Source organism: Liolophura sinensis, chromosome 2 (assembly GCF_032854445.1).
Source record: "Liolophura sinensis isolate JHLJ2023 chromosome 2, CUHK_Ljap_v2, whole genome shotgun sequence".
NCBI lineage: Eukaryota > Metazoa > Mollusca > Polyplacophora > Chitonida > Chitonidae > Liolophura > Liolophura sinensis.
The window spans coordinates 807,069-826,781 of record NC_088296.1 but is presented as its reverse complement, the minus strand read 5'-3'; the positions used below and the strand labels follow the sequence as shown (position 1 = coordinate 826,781).

Genomic DNA, 19,713 nt, shown 5'->3' with positions numbered 1-19,713 from the left:
GCACACCATTCCGATACACAAGTATTCCACGCTTCGTTGACCAAGGGGAGACAACTTTGAGGTGGCGGAGCCCTTGGGCAACTTGGACGGTGCAAACCAGCGCATGCATATTTGTTGGCTGAAATGTAGATCAAACTTTACGCTACACGTAACTGTCAGAGATATAGCCCACAGTCATAAGATTTAGGTCACGCTTTTGCAGCGGCCACTATGGCAGCGTGACTGGTCATATACTGAGTCTTCTCTGGCCGATCCTCCTGCAGGCCTACATACACAACAGATAGTGGACGTTTCGTTTCGTAGTGTCTGTAAATTTTACTTTCACCCCCACCAACTTATACTGGTGTACGGACGATTGAAATGGAGGCGTATTTCAAGTTACTGGAAAGCTACGGCGGTAGGGACAAAGTGCTGCGCCTCTGCTCTTTTGCGGCTATGGCGGCTGCGGGAAACCTGAAGGGCGAGTCCGCTCGCAGACTACTCTCGGTGGCCGGGCAGATCGGCGAGGCGAGGACCGTGCTCCGCCTGTACGACGGGTTACCTATGCTGAGGCGAACACTGCGGCTTGGCCTAGGATCGCGGGTAGGTAAAGTCGCTTCATTATACATTATATATGTATATATGACAAATTATTTATTTGTTTTAGTGGTATATACGCCGTACCAAAGAATATTTCACTTCTACGGCGTCGGCCAAGATCATGGTTGGAGAAAATCGGGGGAAACCCAGGATCGCCAGAAAGTTACATATATAATAATAACGTGTACGGGTACATAATAATAAAATATTCAGAACGCCACAGGACGTAACTGTTCACACAACTCAAGCAGCCTACTCCGACGGGAGGCATATTGTCAAAGATATATATGTGCACTTATAGGACTACGACTTTCCCACTTTCCTGTCTGTCTTATAAGTTAGCAACCGGCCCGGATAGCACAGTTGGTAGAGCGTTCGCTTCGGGACCGGTAGATCCAGGATCAATCCTTGATCGAGTCACACCTAAGACTTTAAAAGAGGAAGTTGTAACTTCCTCGCTTGGCGTTCAGCATGAAGGGGATAGTGCAACGACTGGTTGACCGGTATCAGTATAATGGCTCGGGCGGGGCGGCTTACTTACCTTCGGTAAGTCGTCTCAGTGAAGCAGCACTAAATAAAAGAGCGATGGAAATCCGTCCTGCAACAAGGAGGCACATTATACGTACATGCACCCTAATGATTCCTTCGTCGTCATATGACTGAAAAATTGTTGAGTACGACGTTAAACCCCAAACACTCACTCACTATAAGTTAGCATTACATAATTCTAAGCTTGCCAGTGTGATGCGGGTCTACACTTGGGGATACGACAATCCCCCGTGGATTCAGCAAGCAATATATGTATGTTTGCATGTGCTTAATTATGCATCATGTTTATTATGCCTGCATGTACCGTGTATGATACCTAGATGTCCTGTGTACCTGTGTGTATGATACCTGCATGACCCGTGTACCTGTACATATGTGTGTATGATACCTACATCTCCCGTGTACCTGTACATGTGTGTGTGTGATGCCTGCATGACCCGTGTACCTGAATATATGTGTGTGTATGATACTTGCATGTAAGGTGCACCTGTACATATGTGTGTATGATACCTATATGTACCGTGCACCTGTACATATGTGTGTGTATGTGATACCTGCATGACCCGTGTACCTGTACATATGTGTGTGTATGATACTTGCATGTACCATGTACCTGTATATATGTGTGTATGATACCTGCATGTACCGTGCACCTGTAAATATGTCTGTGTGTATGGTACCTGCATGTACCGTGTACCTGTACATATGTGTGTGTATGATACTTGCATATACCGTGTACCTGTACATATGTGTGTGTATGATACTTGCATATACCGTGTACCTGTAAATATGTGTGTGTGTGTATGATACCTGCATGTACCGTGTACCTGTACATATGTGTGTGCATGATAACTGCATTTACCGTGTGGGTGTACATATGTGTGTGTATGATACCTGCATGTACCGTGTACCTGTTCATATGTATGTGTGTATGATACCTGCATTTACCGTGTACCTGTACATTTGTGTGTGCATGATACCTGCATGTACCGTGTGGGTGTACATATGTGTGTGCATGGCACCTGCATGTACCGTGTGGGTGTACATATGTGTGTTTATGACACTTGCATGTACCGTGTACCTATTCATATGTGCGTGTATGATACCTGCATGTACCGTGTGGATGTATTTACACATGTTTTTGTGTGTATGATACCTGCATGTACCGTGTGGGTGTACATATGTGTGTGTATGATAAGCGCATGTACCGTGTGGATGTATCTTCACATGTATGTGTGTATATAACCTGGGTTTTTTGGTGAAAGAATTTCAGGAGTATAAAAAAATTAGCTTCTGAGAAGTTATCAACGACCTTTCCTACTTGTTACGGATAGAAGCATGAGCATGAAATAAGAAGTTATTTGGTTGTTCACTAGTTCATCCACGCTATTGTCAGCAAACTCTCTCTACAAACAGTGACGATGGGTAAATCTACTAACTCCCCTTTCCAGGACCGAATTTGAGCCCAAGGCCTAACTCGTGGGTCGTACCGAGAAAGGCAGTAATATATGGCAGACATCAATCACTACAGTTCCGCCAAACCGTGACAGACAGTGACATAAAATCGGATGGCATTTTGCGATTACACAATCGGATTCGTATGTGGCATGGATTAGTCTGTAGATTATCGTGAGATAAGAAAATCACGCATGCCCTACAGATAAGGAAGCGAATGACACATACAGGTATCAGACCCACATATACGTGCAGGCATAACACGGTAAGGGAAGTATCATACACACATCAATACATGGCCTGTAGACTTGAAGGTATCTAATGAGTGAAAGCTTGTGTGACTCTGATTGACAAGCTTTACGTAATCTGCATTTACCCAGGAGCAGGACGTGCTGGCCCGCCTGTTGACCGTCCTTAGTACCTGGTCCATTCAGCTGTTCTACCCGTGTGAAGCTCTGGCCTGGGCGGGGAAACACCGCATCCTGGGCGTGAAGGACCCGGGCAAGTGGGCGGGGCTCTCCGTGGCCACATGGGCTATTTTCCTGGCCGCACAGATCGTTAAGTAAGTCAATTGTGAGATCATAAAAAACTTAGGAAACTGAACTCAGGAAATGTGAGCAGTTTTGTCCTGTGCACAGCGAGATTGGTCATCTTTATCCCAGTCTTTGTCCTCGGTTTGATGGTAGTAAGTCATAATCATTCAGTCCTTTGTGAACATCTCGACACGTATTTCTTCAGATATGTAAGTTATTTCATCGAAGCATTTCCGCATTTTTATTAATCAAATGTCAGCGGAAAACGCTGGCAGTCAAATAAAAGCAATCGTGGTCTGCTAAAAAGAATAGGAGTTTACCAGAAACAATGGCAGACATTTAGAAATAATAACAGTCGCCAAAAAACGACAGTCAACCGAAAGAATGGCCGTGACTGGAAAACAGTGGTAGTCAAACAAAATTTATAGCAAACAACTGGAAGCAATTGCAATCAACCAAATGCAACAGCTCTCAACAGAAACATATAGTAGACAACATAAATATACGACAGGCAACACAAACTTCAGAAAACAATATAAAATATGACAGTTTACATGAGGCATAAATGCTTCTTTTCCGGGAAAGAAGAATAGACGGATGCCATATGTTTGCAGTTCGCATGCTGTGTCAAAGTCAGTAAAATTCTCCCAGCTGATTTTGTTGTTTGTTTTCATATATTTTTATTGTAGAAGTTTACTGAAGATTCCCGGAAAGTGGAATACGATAGAGAAATTGAGAAAGCAAAAAGTTTTAGAAGGAAAGTAAGTTGTAATATTTCGTCCTTTCTCCTTTTGCATTCTTTCAGTATATTTGTGTGTAAAATGTCACGACAATACAATATTTTGAAGAGATCTAAATCACTGACGTCTACTATATTGCTGTTAACACCACTGCATATGTTTTTACCTAATTGTGCTCAAGTCATAGTGGTAGCGAGCATCAACCTGTGAATAGTCATGGGTTTCCTCTGGACTCTAGCCAGATTCTTCTCCCCTTAATGCTGTCCACCGCCGATGAAATATTCTTAAGTATGATGTAAAACACTAGTCAAATAAATCAATTTAAACAAACTGAAATGTCAACAGTTTTGATTTCTTGTCATAATTTTTCTGATTGGTTGCAGCTCGGATATTCGTGAACAGAACGAGGTACTCCATTGGTCGCTGGCCGAGCTGCAGCACGAGCTGAGGACGGAGTTCCTGTCTCTTGTACAGAACTTATCCGACCTAATGAACGCTGTCCACTGGCTGCCCAAGGGCTGGCTTTGGTCAGGCAAGCTCTCACTGGGGCAGAGCGGACTTCTGGGGGTCATCTCCACATCTGTGATGTTGTACTCCAGCTTTTTAACGCCGCCAAAGCATAAATGAGAGAGTCAATCCATGATTTACTGTTTGCAGGAGCCATGCATCACAGACGCATTTGACCACCCTAATTCTTCTAAATTTTGGGACGGATATTAGTAGTGTTGAAAGGAGCATGCTACATTTTTAACCAGCCTTTTGGAAAAGTAAAGATATGAAGGTGTTGTTCATTAGGTAGTCTAACCATATGAGAAGACAGAAACTCCATATTCCTGCTGGAATTGTACATATCCTGGCTGAAATGAGGAGAGCAGGTGTCCCAAATTTTAGAAGTAATATGGTATATACAGGAGCGACAATTTTCAAATGTCAATGTTCCGAAGCAGGAACGCACAAGTCTGTATACCCTAACAAACCTCAGCGAGCCGCATCTGCATCACGACTGTGCACGTCATTTTCATGTAGAAAGCTAACATGTAAAGCTTTTTGAAGTTAAAGATGACAACACTTTGTACATAATGAGCTGTTTATGTGGAGGGCTGTGTCAGGATAATATGAGCTGTATATGTGGAGCAAAGTGTGAGGATATTATGAGCTGTATATGTGGAGGACCGTGTCAGGATATTATGAGCTGTATATGTGGAGGGCCGTGTCAGGATATTATGAGCTTTATATGTGGAGGACCGTGTCAGGATATATATATATATATATATATATATATATATATATATATATATATATATATATATATATATATATATATATATATATATATGTATGTATACACAAAAATCTAAACTTTTAAGTACTTAAACACCATTATACGACTGTACATAACATTCCTTTTGAATACTTTACCATCGATTTTACAGAGAGGCAGATAATCAGGTTGTACATCGATATAGTGTGCACAACTCACAGTGGAATCTTGTCAGTGAGCTCCATGCATACCCATACTCTACGATGTCCATATGAGCATTTCTTTATGTATATTGTTTAATAATATACTACATTTATAAAGTTTGCTACATGGTTGTGATTGGGTGTTTGGGGCGAAGTATTGTTAAAGACGACTCAAATTGACTGAGTTTAATTTATTGATTTATTTGGTTGGTGTTTTACGCCGTATTCAAGAATGTTTCACTTATACAACGGCGGCCAGCATTGCGGTGGGAGGAAACCGGGCAGAGCCCAGGGGAAACCCACTGCACCCGCAAGTTGCTGTCAGACCTTCCCAGGTACATCTGGAGAGGGGCGCCAAGCATGAGCTGAAGACTGAGTTTAATGTCTTTCTTGTACACAAAACTACACGATGTAGTCAACAACGGAATCGTTACATCCAATAGTTTATTATGGAAAGGGATGTTTGGCGTAAGGTAAATATTTTTGCATCATACATGTAGTTTATAAGAGATGGTTCTACAGAATGCAGGTTACTAAGAGCGTTGCGATGCAAGTGTATACTCTTGTAAAATGACTAAAATACTACACCGTAATGTGCAATCCGACTCGATCTTTTGTCATTTGCTCAGAAATATACCATGTGGAAGATCAAACTCTAGTATATAAGCGATCAGTATCAAAGGGATTGGTGTTTTACGCCGTACTCAAGAATATTTCACTTTTACGACGGCGGCCAGAATTATGGTGAGAGGAAACCGGGCAGAGCTCGGGGGAAACCCACGAAAATCCGCAGGATGGTGACAGACCTTCCCACGGACGGCCGAGTAGAGGAATTGAAACGCAAACTTTGCTTTAACTTTGATACTTATCATTTCGGAAATGATTCGTTAGGGGTGTGTATATATGCTCGCACGGATGTCTTGTAAAGAAAGAAAACATAATGAAAATTCGAAGGGCGATTGAATTTCATATTGTGTACCGGTAATCTTTCTGTTTCCCATGAGATATTTGCTAATATTTCATCATTTTCATGGACAGTTAGAATAGAACAACTTGGGTAAACTCAAAAAGCTTGTCAGTAACTTGCCAAAAGTTGGTGGTTAACTCCGGGGAAACCAGTTGTAAGAAACCTTGAGAATGTTGTAAAACATCAATGAAATAAAGCTATCGGACATCACTCGCAATAGCAAACACATGGCTAGTGTTGTATATGGCGGTCTATTACAAATCAACTCTGTATTGTAATAAATCAAGGCACATGTCATTATATTGAAACACACAGTCCTTGCACTAAGTATAGGGAAATGGCAAACGCAAAATAAACATGCAGTGTTTACACGTGTTAAGAATGTTCACATTTGTCTCAAAGGAAGCTGGTAACGGAAACATTTCAAGTCAAAAGGGTGTCTACTTTTCAAAACAGTTTTCAGAGTGTTGCTAGAATAGCTTGTATTACGTCACAATAATGTTTTGTTATGGACAATATAATGTCCCGTTACATCTGCAAAACTATTTTCTCGAAATATGACATGACTTCTATACCATATGAATGTAAGAATACCTTGAAGGTTAAAGATTAAAAAATAACTGAAACATGATAAAAAGAATTTATAATACATGTCAGTATAATGTACTTTTCAGTCAAATATAGTCTCTGGATGATAAGTTGTCTCCCCTTATAGCAGCACCACAGCAAGGAGAACACTCAGCAACGTCATCAACGTCGTCAATCTCGATACAGTCACATCCGCTCCTAGGATAAAATAAATATCTTGCATCAGCATGTGCAAAACTTAACAAAAATATTTGATATTGCAGTGTTTGATGACGCTTAATAATTTCTGTCCCACTTCAGTGATCACGGTTAAACTAAACATGATATACATTTGGCTAGTGTTGCACACCTGGCTAAGGCTGTACATCTGGTTAGTGGTGTACATCTGGTTAGTGGTGTACATCTGGTAAGTATTGTACGTCTGGTTAGTACTGTACATCTATGTAGTGTTGTACATCTGGTTAGTACTGTACATCTGGTTAGTGGTGTACATCTGGTTAGTGGTGTACATCTGGTAAGTATTGTACGTCTGGTTAGTACTGTACATCTATGTAGTGTTGTACATCTGGTTAGTACTGTACATCTGGTTAGTGGTGTACATCTGGTTAGTGGTGTACATCTGGTAAGTATTGTACGTCTGGTTAGTACTGTACATCTATGTAGTGTTGTACATCTGGTTAGTACTGTACATCTGGTTAGTGGTGTACATCTGGTTAGTGGTGTACATCTGGTAAGTATTGTACGTCTGGTTAGTACTGTACATCTATGTAGTGTTGTACATCTGGTTAGTACTGTACATCTATGTAGTGTTGTACATCTGGTTAGTACTGTACATCTATGTAGTGTTGTACATATGGTTAGTACTATACATCTATGTAGTGGTGTACATCTGGTAAGTGTTGTACATCTAGTCAGTGCTGTCCATCTGGTAAGTGTTGTACACCTGGCTAAGGCTGTACATCTGTCTTGTGATGTACACCTGGCTGGTGTTGTACTTCTGTCTAGTGTTGTACACCTGCCTAGTGTTGTACACATGGCTTGTGGTGTACATCTATGTAACGTTGTACATCTGGCTAGTGTTGTACATCTGGCTAGTGTCGTACATCTGGCTTTTGTTGTACATCTGTGTAGTGTTGTACATCTGCCTAATGTTGTACACATGGCTAGTGTTGTACATCTTCCTAGTGCTGTACATCTACCAAGTGTTGAACACTCGTCTAGTGTTGAAAATCGGGTTGGTCTTGAACATCTGCTAAGCGTTGTACACCTGATTAGTACTGTGTATCTGGTTAGTGTTGTATATCTGGGTAGAGTTGTACATCTTCCTAGTGTTGTAAAACTGGCCAGTGTTGTACATCTGCCTGGTAGTGTACATCTATGTAGCGCTGTACACCTGGCTAGTGTTGTACACCTGGCTAGTTTTGTACACCTGGCTAGTGTTGTACACCTGGCTAGTGTTGTACACCTGGCGTGCATCTGGTGACTGATTCTCTTTGCATGATTCCATCCTAACTTTGTACTTTATATTCTTAGGTGATTTGTGTTAAACGTCTTTTTGGGAATAGGCCTTGGCATTATTGATCTGAAACATCCATCTTTGGTTAACGGCAGGTACATGAATGTCTGTTTCGACACGTACATTTTACCGGTTACATTTTACGTGTGACAATTTGCCAGCTGCCATATTGTCGTCGCTGCTCTGGTTTTTCTCCTTATGGTGTACGTCTATCACTTTGTCGTTTCTGCTTTGGCTTAACCCTCTGTTCTGTTCGTCTATCACACTGTCGTCGCTGCTCTGGTTTTACTCCCTATGCTGTACGTCCATAACACTAACGTCAAGGCCTTTGTTTTATTCCCTATGCTGTACGTCTACTATGGATTTACTCATTATATTAATAACGTTTATGATAATGGTAATGATATTGGTAGGTATCGTTTGTAATAATGATGTTTTCAGGAATTACATGGAATTGTTCGGGATTCCGATATGGATCTGTATGTTGATATCAGCGATCTTTAAAAACGGGCTGAGCTTCACAAAGATCCTCTATGGCTGGGTGTATTACTAAGAAAGTTAAATCAAAAGTCAAAAGTTAGATCATCTGTAGCTGGGTCTATAGCTAAGAAAAAGAGCGGTCAAAGTCAGACCAGTGTGTCTGAACATGTACATTGCATTCTTGAAAGTCTTCCGGATAAACCTTTTCCTGATAATACACCGTCCCTGAAAATGCGGTCTTCCTGGCAATACCCCTTCCTGATAATATCCTCCTGATAATATCCTTTCTGACAATACCTCTTCTTGATAATACCCTCCTGATAATACCCTTCCCGATAATATCCTTCCTGATAATACCTCTTCTTGATAATACCCTCCTGATAATATTCCTCCTGATAATACCCTCTTCCCGATAATACCCCTTCCTGACAATACCTCCTTCCTGACAATATCCTTCTGATAATACCACTCCTGATAATACCCGCTTTCTTATAATCCCCCTCCCTTTTAATACCATCTTGATAATACACCTCATAATACCTCCTTTCTGATAATATCCTTTTCCTAACAAAAACCTCTTCCTGATAATACCCTCCTGATAATACCCTTCCTGATAATACCCTCCTGATAATACCCTTCCTGATAATACCCCTCCTGATAATACCCTTCCTGATAATACCCCTCCTGATAATACCCCTCCTGATAATATCCTTCTGATAATACTCCTTTGTCAAAATACGTTTCATGATAATGCCCTTCTGATAATACTCTTTTGTCAAAACACGTTTCATGATTATATCCATTCATAACACCTCCTTCCTGATAATACCGTCCCGGATAGCACAGTTGGTAGAGCGTCCGCTTCGGGACCGGTAGATCCAGGATCAACCCTTGATCGAGTCACACCTAAGACTTTAAAAGAGGAAGTTGTAACTTCCTCGCTTGGCGTTCAGCATGAAGGGGATAGTGCAACGACTGGTTGACCCGTATCAGTATAATGGCTCGGGCGGGGCAGCTTACTTACCTTCGGTAAGTCGTCTCAGTGACGCAGCACTAAATAAAAGAGCGGTGGAAATCCGTCCTGCAGCAAGGAGGCACATTACACATACATGCACCCTAATGATTCCTTCGTCGTCATATGACTGAAAAATTGTTGAGTACGACGTTAAACCCCAAGCACTCACTCACTCACTCCTTCCTGATAACACCTCCTTCCTAACAATACTCCCATCAAACAACCACCTTCCCCTCCTTGATAATACCCTCCTTGATAATACCCTCCTTGATAATACCCTCCCTGATTATACCCCTTCCTGATAATACCCCTCCTGATAATACCCCTCCTGTCAATACCTTCCTGATAATTCCCTCCTGAAAATACCCTCCCTGACAATACCCTCCTGATAACACCCTCTTGATAACACCCTCTTGATAATACCCCCTTCCTGATAATGCCGTCGTGATAATACCCCTTCCCGATAATACCCTTCCTGATAATAGCACTTCTGCTGATAATACATGTAGCTCTTCCTGACAATACCCCCTTCCAGACAATACCGCACTCACCGCTTATTACTGACTTGACCTGAATGCTTATGGTCTGAAATATGCCCAGATCTGACATGGCTGCGGTGCACGTGTACGATCCCACCTCGCTGTTCTCCAACACGCCAAGGTCGAGCAAAGGCGACCGGGAGACGAGGGCACGGTCACTGTCACGTGTCCATGTGTATTCGCACGTGTGACTGCACTGCGCTGAACACTTGATTTCTGGTAGCGTGGTACCAGGGATGCCATCGATATTGTAACCTGGATATATGACCATGTTTCTGATGGAACCTGTGTGGAGAAGAGAAAACGATGAACAAGTGATATGACTTGTACATATAATAGAATGACGAGTTCACTGGTGGCCTACACGTTCCCATTGTTCCGCAGTACAGTTCATCGAGGTTTTCACGGCCATTTCGCTCGTATGAGGATACGGTCTTCTGGCGTATCTAAGTTGGCCGGTTCTAATGCCGACTCATGCATATTGCTGTCTCACCGGAACGCCATGCTGAGGACACCAGACATGACCTCAAATCCAGTCACAATATACTGATACTAGGAATACCAATATTCAGTGGGTCCTCGTCGTTTTATATCTTATTGTTAAGCTCAGCATATAACCCCAAGCATACATACATATACATGTACATACCAATATTTGCCCAGTTTTTCCATATCGAGAACAAAACCAGGCATCTATCAAGTTGGTTGATATAAAGCATAAAACCCACTATTCAAACTGGAATCGAACTCCTAGATGCCCCGCTTTCCAAGCAATGGCTTTAACAATATCCCTTTAAAATTATACATATATACTTTTAAAAGAGGCAGTTAATTCTTTTAATGACAATGACCATTAGGAACTGTGGGTATTGTTTTACCGGTTGACGACTGCGACTTGGAAGTTTCGCTTCGCGGTGAGGCTAAAACATACCAGGCGTGTCTGTGCTGGACTTGACTCGGCGAATACAGATTTGACGATCAGATATTGTGGGTCTAACCGGGTGCCGCAAGAGCCTGCCATCAGTTAACACCCTCCCGATGCCCAGGAAGATGTACGGGCAATTGTCGGTCGTGAACTGAAAGTCGCCATTATCACCAGTTAGGGCTTTACGCCGGAAACTCATTTTGGTGAGGCCGAAAGTCCGGCTGAGTGACACTCGATCTACGTCGTTCTGTGTGTCCCGGGCAGGTTCGTAGTACCCATCAGCCCACCTGGTGAAAATAACAAGAGAGTCATTTGTTACACGATTCTACTCAACCCTGCCTTCAATCATATAGGGGCTTCAGTGGCCGACGGGGAAATTCTTAGACACGTGGTGTCCGCTGGTGTAATGCTTTCTGACCAACTAGGGGACGCTGCCTAAAAGGCCATCTAGAAAAGACAGAGGTACGGGATACCCTTAACAACTTTTTATGCTGGGAATGTTGGCTTTTGTTAATGTTTTCTGTACCAAGTTAGTGACGAAGCCTAGACGACCTCCCAAAAAGTACAGATGTACTGTGTGTTCTTTACAAGTTTTCTTACATTATAAACCGAATGCAAATGTAAATTTTCAAATGTTAAATGCTATTCTACGAACCTGTCAGTTATCTGATAGACACCATCTTGGCTGGTCTGTACAGCGATGATCACGTCACTGTTTGGCTGGAAATTAACATGGAAGTAGATTAGTATTAGCTCTATACAGAATAAAAAACTAAATTAAATTTATGTGTGTAGGTGGTGAAGACCTAAAGGTATAAAGTATCTGTGACCAAAATCGGCTGAACAAAGCTGTGAAAAAGTCATACAAAAACATGTCAGAACACATGCGGGCATGTCAGAACAAATACGGACAAGTAAGAACAAATACGGGCATGTCAGAACAAACATTTGCAAGTCAGAACAAAATACAGGCAAGTCAAAAGAAATACGGACATGTCAGAACAAATACGGACACGTCAGAACAAATACAGGCATGTCAGAACAAATAGGGGCATGCCAGAGCAAATACGGACATGTCAGATCAAATATTGGTACGTCAAAACAAATACGGACATGTCAGAACAAATACGGACAAGTCAGAACAAATACAGGCACGTCAAAACAAATACGGGCATGTCAGAACAAATACAGGCATGTCAGAACAATATGGGCATGTCAGAACAAATACGGACATGTCAGAACAAATATAGGCACGTCAAAACAAATACGGACATGTCAGAACAAAGACGAAAATGTCAAAACAAATACGGGCATGTCAGGACAAATACTGCGCATGTCAGCACAAATACTGGCATGTCAAAAGATACACGGTCATTTTAGAACACATACAGGTATGTTAAAACAATACGGGGGCAAATAGGGACACGCCTGAACTAATACGGGCATGTCAAAACAAAATACGGACATATCATAAAAATACGGACATGTCTGGTCAACTACGGATATGTCAGAACAAATACGGACATTTCAGAACGAATATTTGCATGTCAGAACAAGTACTTGCATGTCAGAACAAATACGGGCATGTCAGAACAAATACGGGCATGTCAGGCCAAATACTTGCATGTCAGACCAAATACAGGCATGTCAGAACGAATACGGGCATGTCAGAACGAAGACGGGCATGTCAGAACAAATACAGCCAGGTTAGAACGCATACGGACATGTCAGAACAAATACAGACATGTCAGAACAAATACGGGCATGTCCGCAGGAATACGGGCATATCAGAAGGAATGTATAATTACAGTCACGCGAGAACATAAACATAAATATGTAAAACCATGTGCACAAAAGCTTATGTAATAATTAATATAGACATGTGAGAACAGAAATCAGAAATGACGAGTGAGAGCGTGCATGTAAGTAACCTAATGCCATGTTTGGAGACAGGCGACATCCATGCCCAAGCTGGCTACCGTTCCAGGGCAATGACCACGGAGCCTCTCACCAATCCTCTCCGGTCATACAAAGGAAGGCTGCCTTTAACCTGATAGTCATGTCTTTCCCTCGGGCTCTGCCCGGTTTCCTCTCACCATAATGCTGGCCGCCGTCGTATAAGTGAAATATTCTTCAACACGGCGTAAAACACCAACTAAATAAATAAATGTGAGAAGATATTTGAGAATAGACACGTACGACACAGACCCACGTGCGTATGAACATACTAGCATACGGAATAGATATATCTGAAAAGACAGATATGATGCAAAACAGCTTTAAATAATCGGTCAAGCAATCCGTCAACTTTACTACAAAATAGTATTTATTTATTTATTTATTTCATTGGAGTTTTACGTCGTAACTCCAAAGTATTTCATTTATACGACAGCGGTTAGCATTATCGTTGGATGAAATCAAGCAGAGACTAAGGGAAACACATAACCGTTTCCCTCTCACCAATGCGGTCGACGTTAGTTCAAGTCCAGCTCATACGGGATTCCTCTCCGGCCGTAGCTGTTAAGATCTGTCAGCAACCTGCTGATGATCGTAGGTCTCCCCGGGTTCTGCCCGGTTTCCTCCCACCATAATGCTGGCCGTCGTTCTATAAGTGAAATATTCTTGAGTACTGCGTAAAACACCAATCAAACAAATAAATAAATAAACATGTCCAGGTTGTTGACAGACATTCCCAGGTACGACTGGAACGTAAATAGAAAAAAATGTCGTCGTGTTTAACGTTAAATAAAACCGGAATACCACCTGCCCCATATCTCACCATAGATCTGTCTCTGGAAAATCCCACCGCTAACCACATCTGATCTGGCAGGTATAGGGCAACGGATAAGTCAAATGTGACGTACACACCGTCTGGGGAGAATGACCATGTAAGGTTGTAATCCGTGGCGAATTGACCCATAAGAACGGCTGACCCCTTCCAGAAATCACGCGAGGCCTGACCTGAGAGTAGATAACCAGGGTAAGGATATAAAATACAAAAGACATCATTATAGAGTGTAAAACCATATCTACGACGCCAGTGTGGGATTTGAGCTCACCGCCCTGTTGCCATTGCGAGAGAGAAGGCGCCTCATTTAAAATACCGTAGGTCTCCAGAGTAAAACCATATCTACGACGACAGTGTGGGATTTGAGCTCACCGCCCAGCCGCCATTGCGAGAGAGAAGGCACCTCATTTAAAATACCGTATGCCTCCAGAGTAAATCCAGAGTAGCGAGGGCATTTTGAATTTAGGGAGATGGTCACACTTAAACATTATAGGAGCAATACGGTCTCTTGACAAGTTACGAATTTATTCTAACTGATGATGTAAATTCGTAAGTAGTAATAACATACACGGGCACCTAAGTAAACAGCTTAAATGGGATCAGCTTCACAAAATATTGATGGTCATTGTAATTTGGTAGGCCTCACTGTTCTATTAATGCTGTGTTTTATTTATTTATTTATTTATTTATGATTTACTTATTCATATATTTGATGGGTATTTTACGCCGTACTCAAGAATATCTCACTTATACGACGGTCACCAGTATAATGGTGGGAGAAAACCAGGCAGAGCCAGAGGGAACCCACGACCATCCGCGGGCTGCTGGAGGACTTCCCACGTGCGATCAGAGAGGAGAACTCATAGTCACGGCACTGGCGAGCGGTTCCTGACTTTGTTTTCATCACATCTGATGAAAATAAAACAATGTAGAGGGGGCCAAGCATCAGAGATGCTTAATCCACAAACAGAATCCTGGTTTACGCAGGAATGCAATGTAAAAGACCGCATATTGCAACGTAAAAAGCGGTTTTGTGGAAGAACAGTAGTTGATCCATGCATGTAATGACATCATTCACAGACATGCCCGTATCAGTATAGTCGGGCACCTGTTATGTGTACTGACATGTCGCTTGTTATGTGACTTGAGCACATCAGAGAACAGCGTACACGTACGTAGGGCAAATTTCAGTATTGCACAGTATTGTTTGCTTGAACTTCCATGCAGACAAGTACATACTTGCAAGAGTTATTCCCCTTGACTCAATACATAAATGCATACCATTATATAGCTAGCAAGATATAAAGAAACAGCTCAAGTCAGGTCATGTAACCACTCCAGATACTGATATGTCACTAACTAGACCTGACGTTAAATGGCAGAGTTTGGAAAGGACTCACCAAAGAAGTTGACTGTAGCAAAGCCTCGCTGAGGCCTGTCTCCGTGATATTTCAGCTCGTCCCGGCGGTAAAAGTCTGGAATGGACGGGTTACCAGCCTCCAAACCAGACGGGGGTATGTGAATATAGGATCCCTGTCTCTGGCCCATGGCCCAAGTGACGTGCATCGGCGAGTCAGTAATGGCGGCATCTGTCGGTTCATTGGCTGAAAGTACGAGTGACGTTCTTGGTGGGTTGACTGATTATTATACCCTAGATTCTAACCGGCCACGTTCCCTGCCTAAAGTATTTCGCGCCAAAGCGGTGTAGTCGAGTGTTCATTCTGTCCTTTGCGATGGCGTTTAGTGAGCAAACTTGGTAAGGTAGTACTCCTGCATTGCAAAAATCAATGGCCAAGTCACGGTACTCCATTATTTATCTATTGTTTTATTTATTTGACTGGTTTCATAAACTAGCACAGAACACAGTTTGCGTACTGATTTCGTTTCTGACAGTAAAAACAAACCAGCAATCTAACTGTTAGCGGGACTCAGATGATTCCAGACTAAAGAGACAAATAGGGCAAACATCTATCACACTGTTTAAGATCTTGAGGCAACTTGTCTTTTAAAGAGCGAAAAATGGTCAACATTGTCCACCACCAGTGCAACCAATTAGCGTCGTGTCATCATTTGGTTTTGCCATTTCCATTGATTTAAGCATTTACAAGGGCACCTGCAACAACATGAGGCCGTATGTTGTCAGTGCCAGAGCAGCGACGACAGGGTGACAAATGCTCATAAATAAGAAGTCAAATATGGCTTCGTGTCAATTTACCTCAGTTACGGTTTTATTCTAACTGTTCACGTAAATGCTGAAATGGTAACAAATCACGTGCCTCCTAGCTCATTGGTTTAAACAGAATCAGGTAAAAAAAAAAACAAATGCAGCTATGTTCACGTCTTTGTGATGTCGATAGCAGTGCTACCCTTACCTTCCAGCTTTCGGCGGAAGATGACAATCGTCTCTCCGTTCGACTCGAAGGCTGTGGCTCCCGTTAAGCTGTCTGTGTAACCATAGAAGCTGTCTGGCTGTGGTGTGGAGCGGTCCCGGGTGTAATAGTCCCCCACCCGACCCATCATTCCGCGGGCAGAGCCGATAACCACGTCCGTACAGTCCATCCCGTGAAGGTTTGCAGTTGGCTCACCCTCCGGTTCCCCCTCTGGCTCACCCTCCGGTTCCCCCTCTGGCTCGCCCTCCGGTTCTCCCTCTGGCTCACCCTCCGGTTCACCTTCTGGCTCACCCTCCGGTTCTCCTTCTGGCTCACCCTCCGGTTCGCTGTGGGGTTCTCCCGTTGGTTCCGGATAACTGTGGGGTTCTCCCGTTGGTTCCGGATAACTGTGGGGTCCTCCCGTTGGTTCCGGATAACTGTGGGGTTCTCCCGTTGGTTCCGGATAATTGTGGGGCTCTCCCGTTGGTTCCGGATAACTGTGGGGTTCTCCCGTTGGTTCCGGATAGCTGTGGGGTTCTTCCGTTGGTTCCGGATAACTGTGGGGTTCTCCCGTTGGTTCCGGATAATTGTGGGGTTCTCCCGTTGGTTCCGGATAACTGTGGGGCTCTCCCGTTGGTTCCGGATAATTGTGGGGCTCTCCCGTTGGTTCCGGATAGCTGTGGGGTTCTTCCGTTGGTTCTGGATAACTGTGGGGTTCTGCCGTTGGTTCCGGATAGCTGTGGGGTTCTTCCGTTGGTTCCGGATAGCTGAGGGGCTCTCCCGTTGGTTCAGGATAACTGTGGGGTTTTCCCGTTGGTTCAGGAAAACTGTTAGGTTCTCCTGTTGGATCGTCATGGGGTTCTGCTGTTGGCTCCACTTCACCATGGGGTTCCCCTGTTGGTTCCGGTTTACCTTGGGTTTGCAGTCCAGGGACGGAGCGAGGTTCTGGGAATCTTCGACAATCGGCTGTTTTCCCTTTGAAAGAAAAAGTAGGAAGTAAAACACTACAGCACATATGGTAAAACCAGAGTAGCGAGGATAGTGTGACAAACGTACAGTACAGAGAATAAAACCAGAGCACCGACGAGTGTGATAGACGTACAGCACAGGAAGTAAACCAGAGCAGCGACGACAGTGTGATAGATATACAGCACAGAGAATAAAACCAGAGCAGCGACAACAGTGTGATAGACATACAGCACCTGAAGTACACCAGAGCAGTGATGACAGTGTAATAGACGTACAGCACACGAAGAAAACCAGGGCAACAAGGGCAGTGTGATAGACGTACAGCACAGGAAGTAAACCAGAGCAACGACGACAGTGTGGTGGACGTACAGCACAGAGAATAAAATCAGAGCAGCGACGACAATGTGATAGACGTACAGCAAAGAGAGGAAAAACGTAGCAGCGACAATAGTGTTAGAGACGTACAGCACAGGAAGTCAACCAAAGTAGCGACGACAGTGTGACAGACGTACAGCACAGAGAATAAAACCAGAGCAGCGACGACAATGTGACGGACGTACGGCACAGAGAATAAAACGAGATCAGCGACGACAGAGTCATAGATGAACAGCACAGAGAATAATACCAGATAAACGACGACAGAGTGATAGACGTACAAACCAGAGAGCAAACCAGAGCAGCGAAAACAGTGTGATAGATGTATAACCCTGAGAATAGAACCAGAGCAGCGGTGACAGTGTGACAGACGTACAGCACAGAGAGTAAGACCAGAATAGCGACGACATTGTGATAGTTGGCAAAAGGCCACATGTAACCGGTGAAGTGGAGCCTCTTGTCAGTTGTTTCATTCATTCCATTTATTCATTCAGAGTTTCATTCCCACTGTTCATTATGTACCTGAAATATGCCAACGTGCGTCCCTTTTAGCTTTGTGAGTTAAGCAGAATTACGTACCGAATTGCAGTAATGTTGGCTGCAGTTTATTAGACGTCACTAGTCCAGAATTACCTAAAACTTACAATAGCATTAATGTCATCCCTTAACAGGCTAGAAAGCTGTACGAGTGGGTAAAGCCCATCAGAATGACAGAATGACGTTCCTGAGTGGCAGTTCAGGTCAGCCAGTTGCAGTTTTACAAAAGTTGTTTTGATCATTCATCTATTTATTTATTGAGTTTATGGCAATGTAACAGTTCTGAGAAAAACTATCCCCTCACAATATCGCGCATTTATCCAGTAGATCAGAATTCAGGAACATTGGTCAGAACTTACCGGTTTCTCTGAGGCCAAGCCCGACCCAGGAGTCCGTTCGTGCCATGAGAACAAACTCTATTTCCACAGGGAGGCGGTCCTGACAGGGGCAAAGTGTACAGAAAGATTAACAATGAGGGGGGCACAGAGTATGAGAGACAGGGGAAAGAAAGACCAGTGGAACAGATTTATGAATTACATCTATGACTAGCATCTACATCTAAGAGTTTCAGAGATACAAAGAAAATAGAGACATATTAGCGGTAAAGCAAAAATGAACAACAGAGACTCCCTGGAATGGAATCCGAATTATTCATACCTCCACGAAACGTGTTGTAGACGAGACATGGGGAAGATTCATAAGCAGTACATAGTGGTACATAGAACCACTTACCAGCAGTAGATTGTGGTACATAGAACCACTTGCCAGCAGTAGATAGTGGTACATAGAACCACCTACCAGCAGTAGATAGTGGAAAATATAGCCACTTAAGAGCAGTTGATAATGGTACATAGAACCACTTGCCTATAGTAGATTGTTGTACATACAACCACTTACCAGCAATAGACAGTGGTACATAGAAACACTTACCAGCAGTAGATTGTTGTACATAGAACCACTTACCAGCACTGGATAGTGGTACATAGAGCCACTTACCAGCATTATCTTGTTGTACATGGATAACAGAACTATTTAGCAGCATTAGCTAGTGGTACAGCCCGAAACAACAACTTACCAATATTAACTTGTAGTTCGTGGCGAACACAACGATATACTAATATTAACTTGATGTACATAACGAACACAACAGCTTACCAGCGTTAGCTTATGGTTCACTGTGAACACAGCAACTTACCAACATTAAGTTGTGGTGCATGGCGAACACAACGATTTACTAGTATTAGTTTGAGGTACATAACGAACACAACAGTTTACCAGCGTTAGCTTATGGTTCACTGTGAACACAACAACTTACCAACATTGAC

General features: G+C 43.0%; 2 protein-coding genes across 3 annotated transcripts in view; one reads left to right on the top strand and one right to left on the bottom strand.

The window, feature by feature from the left end:
• The first annotated feature begins 261 nt into the window (after positions 1-261).
• On the top strand, positions 262-5,060 carry LOC135463143 (peroxisomal membrane protein 11C-like). Its single transcript, XM_064740459.1, has 4 exons — positions 262-582; positions 2,964-3,145; positions 3,806-3,877; positions 4,240-5,060. Exons 1-4 carry the CDS (start codon positions 361-363, stop codon positions 4,481-4,483), a joined length of 720 nt encoding a protein of 239 aa, XP_064596529.1. The 5' UTR covers positions 262-360; the 3' UTR covers positions 4,484-5,060.
• A 1,862-nt stretch (positions 5,061-6,922) lies between these two features.
• Positions 6,923-19,713, bottom strand: part of LOC135462746 (uncharacterized) — a 29,717-nt gene continuing 16,926 nt past the window's right edge. For both annotated transcript variants that reach the window (XM_064739981.1, XM_064739982.1), the window contains exons 8-15: positions 18,748-18,826; positions 16,511-17,482; positions 15,539-15,742; positions 14,130-14,311; positions 12,006-12,070; positions 11,357-11,637; positions 10,438-10,710; positions 6,923-7,073 (exon numbers count right to left, since the gene is read on the bottom strand). In XM_064739981.1, coding sequence (XP_064596051.1) covers positions 6,997-7,073; positions 10,438-10,710; positions 11,357-11,637; positions 12,006-12,070; positions 14,130-14,311; positions 15,539-15,742; positions 16,511-17,482; positions 18,748-18,826 — 2,133 coding nt within the window. In that variant the 3' untranslated portion in view covers positions 6,923-6,996. The remainder of the gene's footprint in view (positions 7,074-10,437; positions 10,711-11,356; positions 11,638-12,005; positions 12,071-14,129; positions 14,312-15,538; positions 15,743-16,510; positions 17,483-18,747; positions 18,827-19,713) is intronic.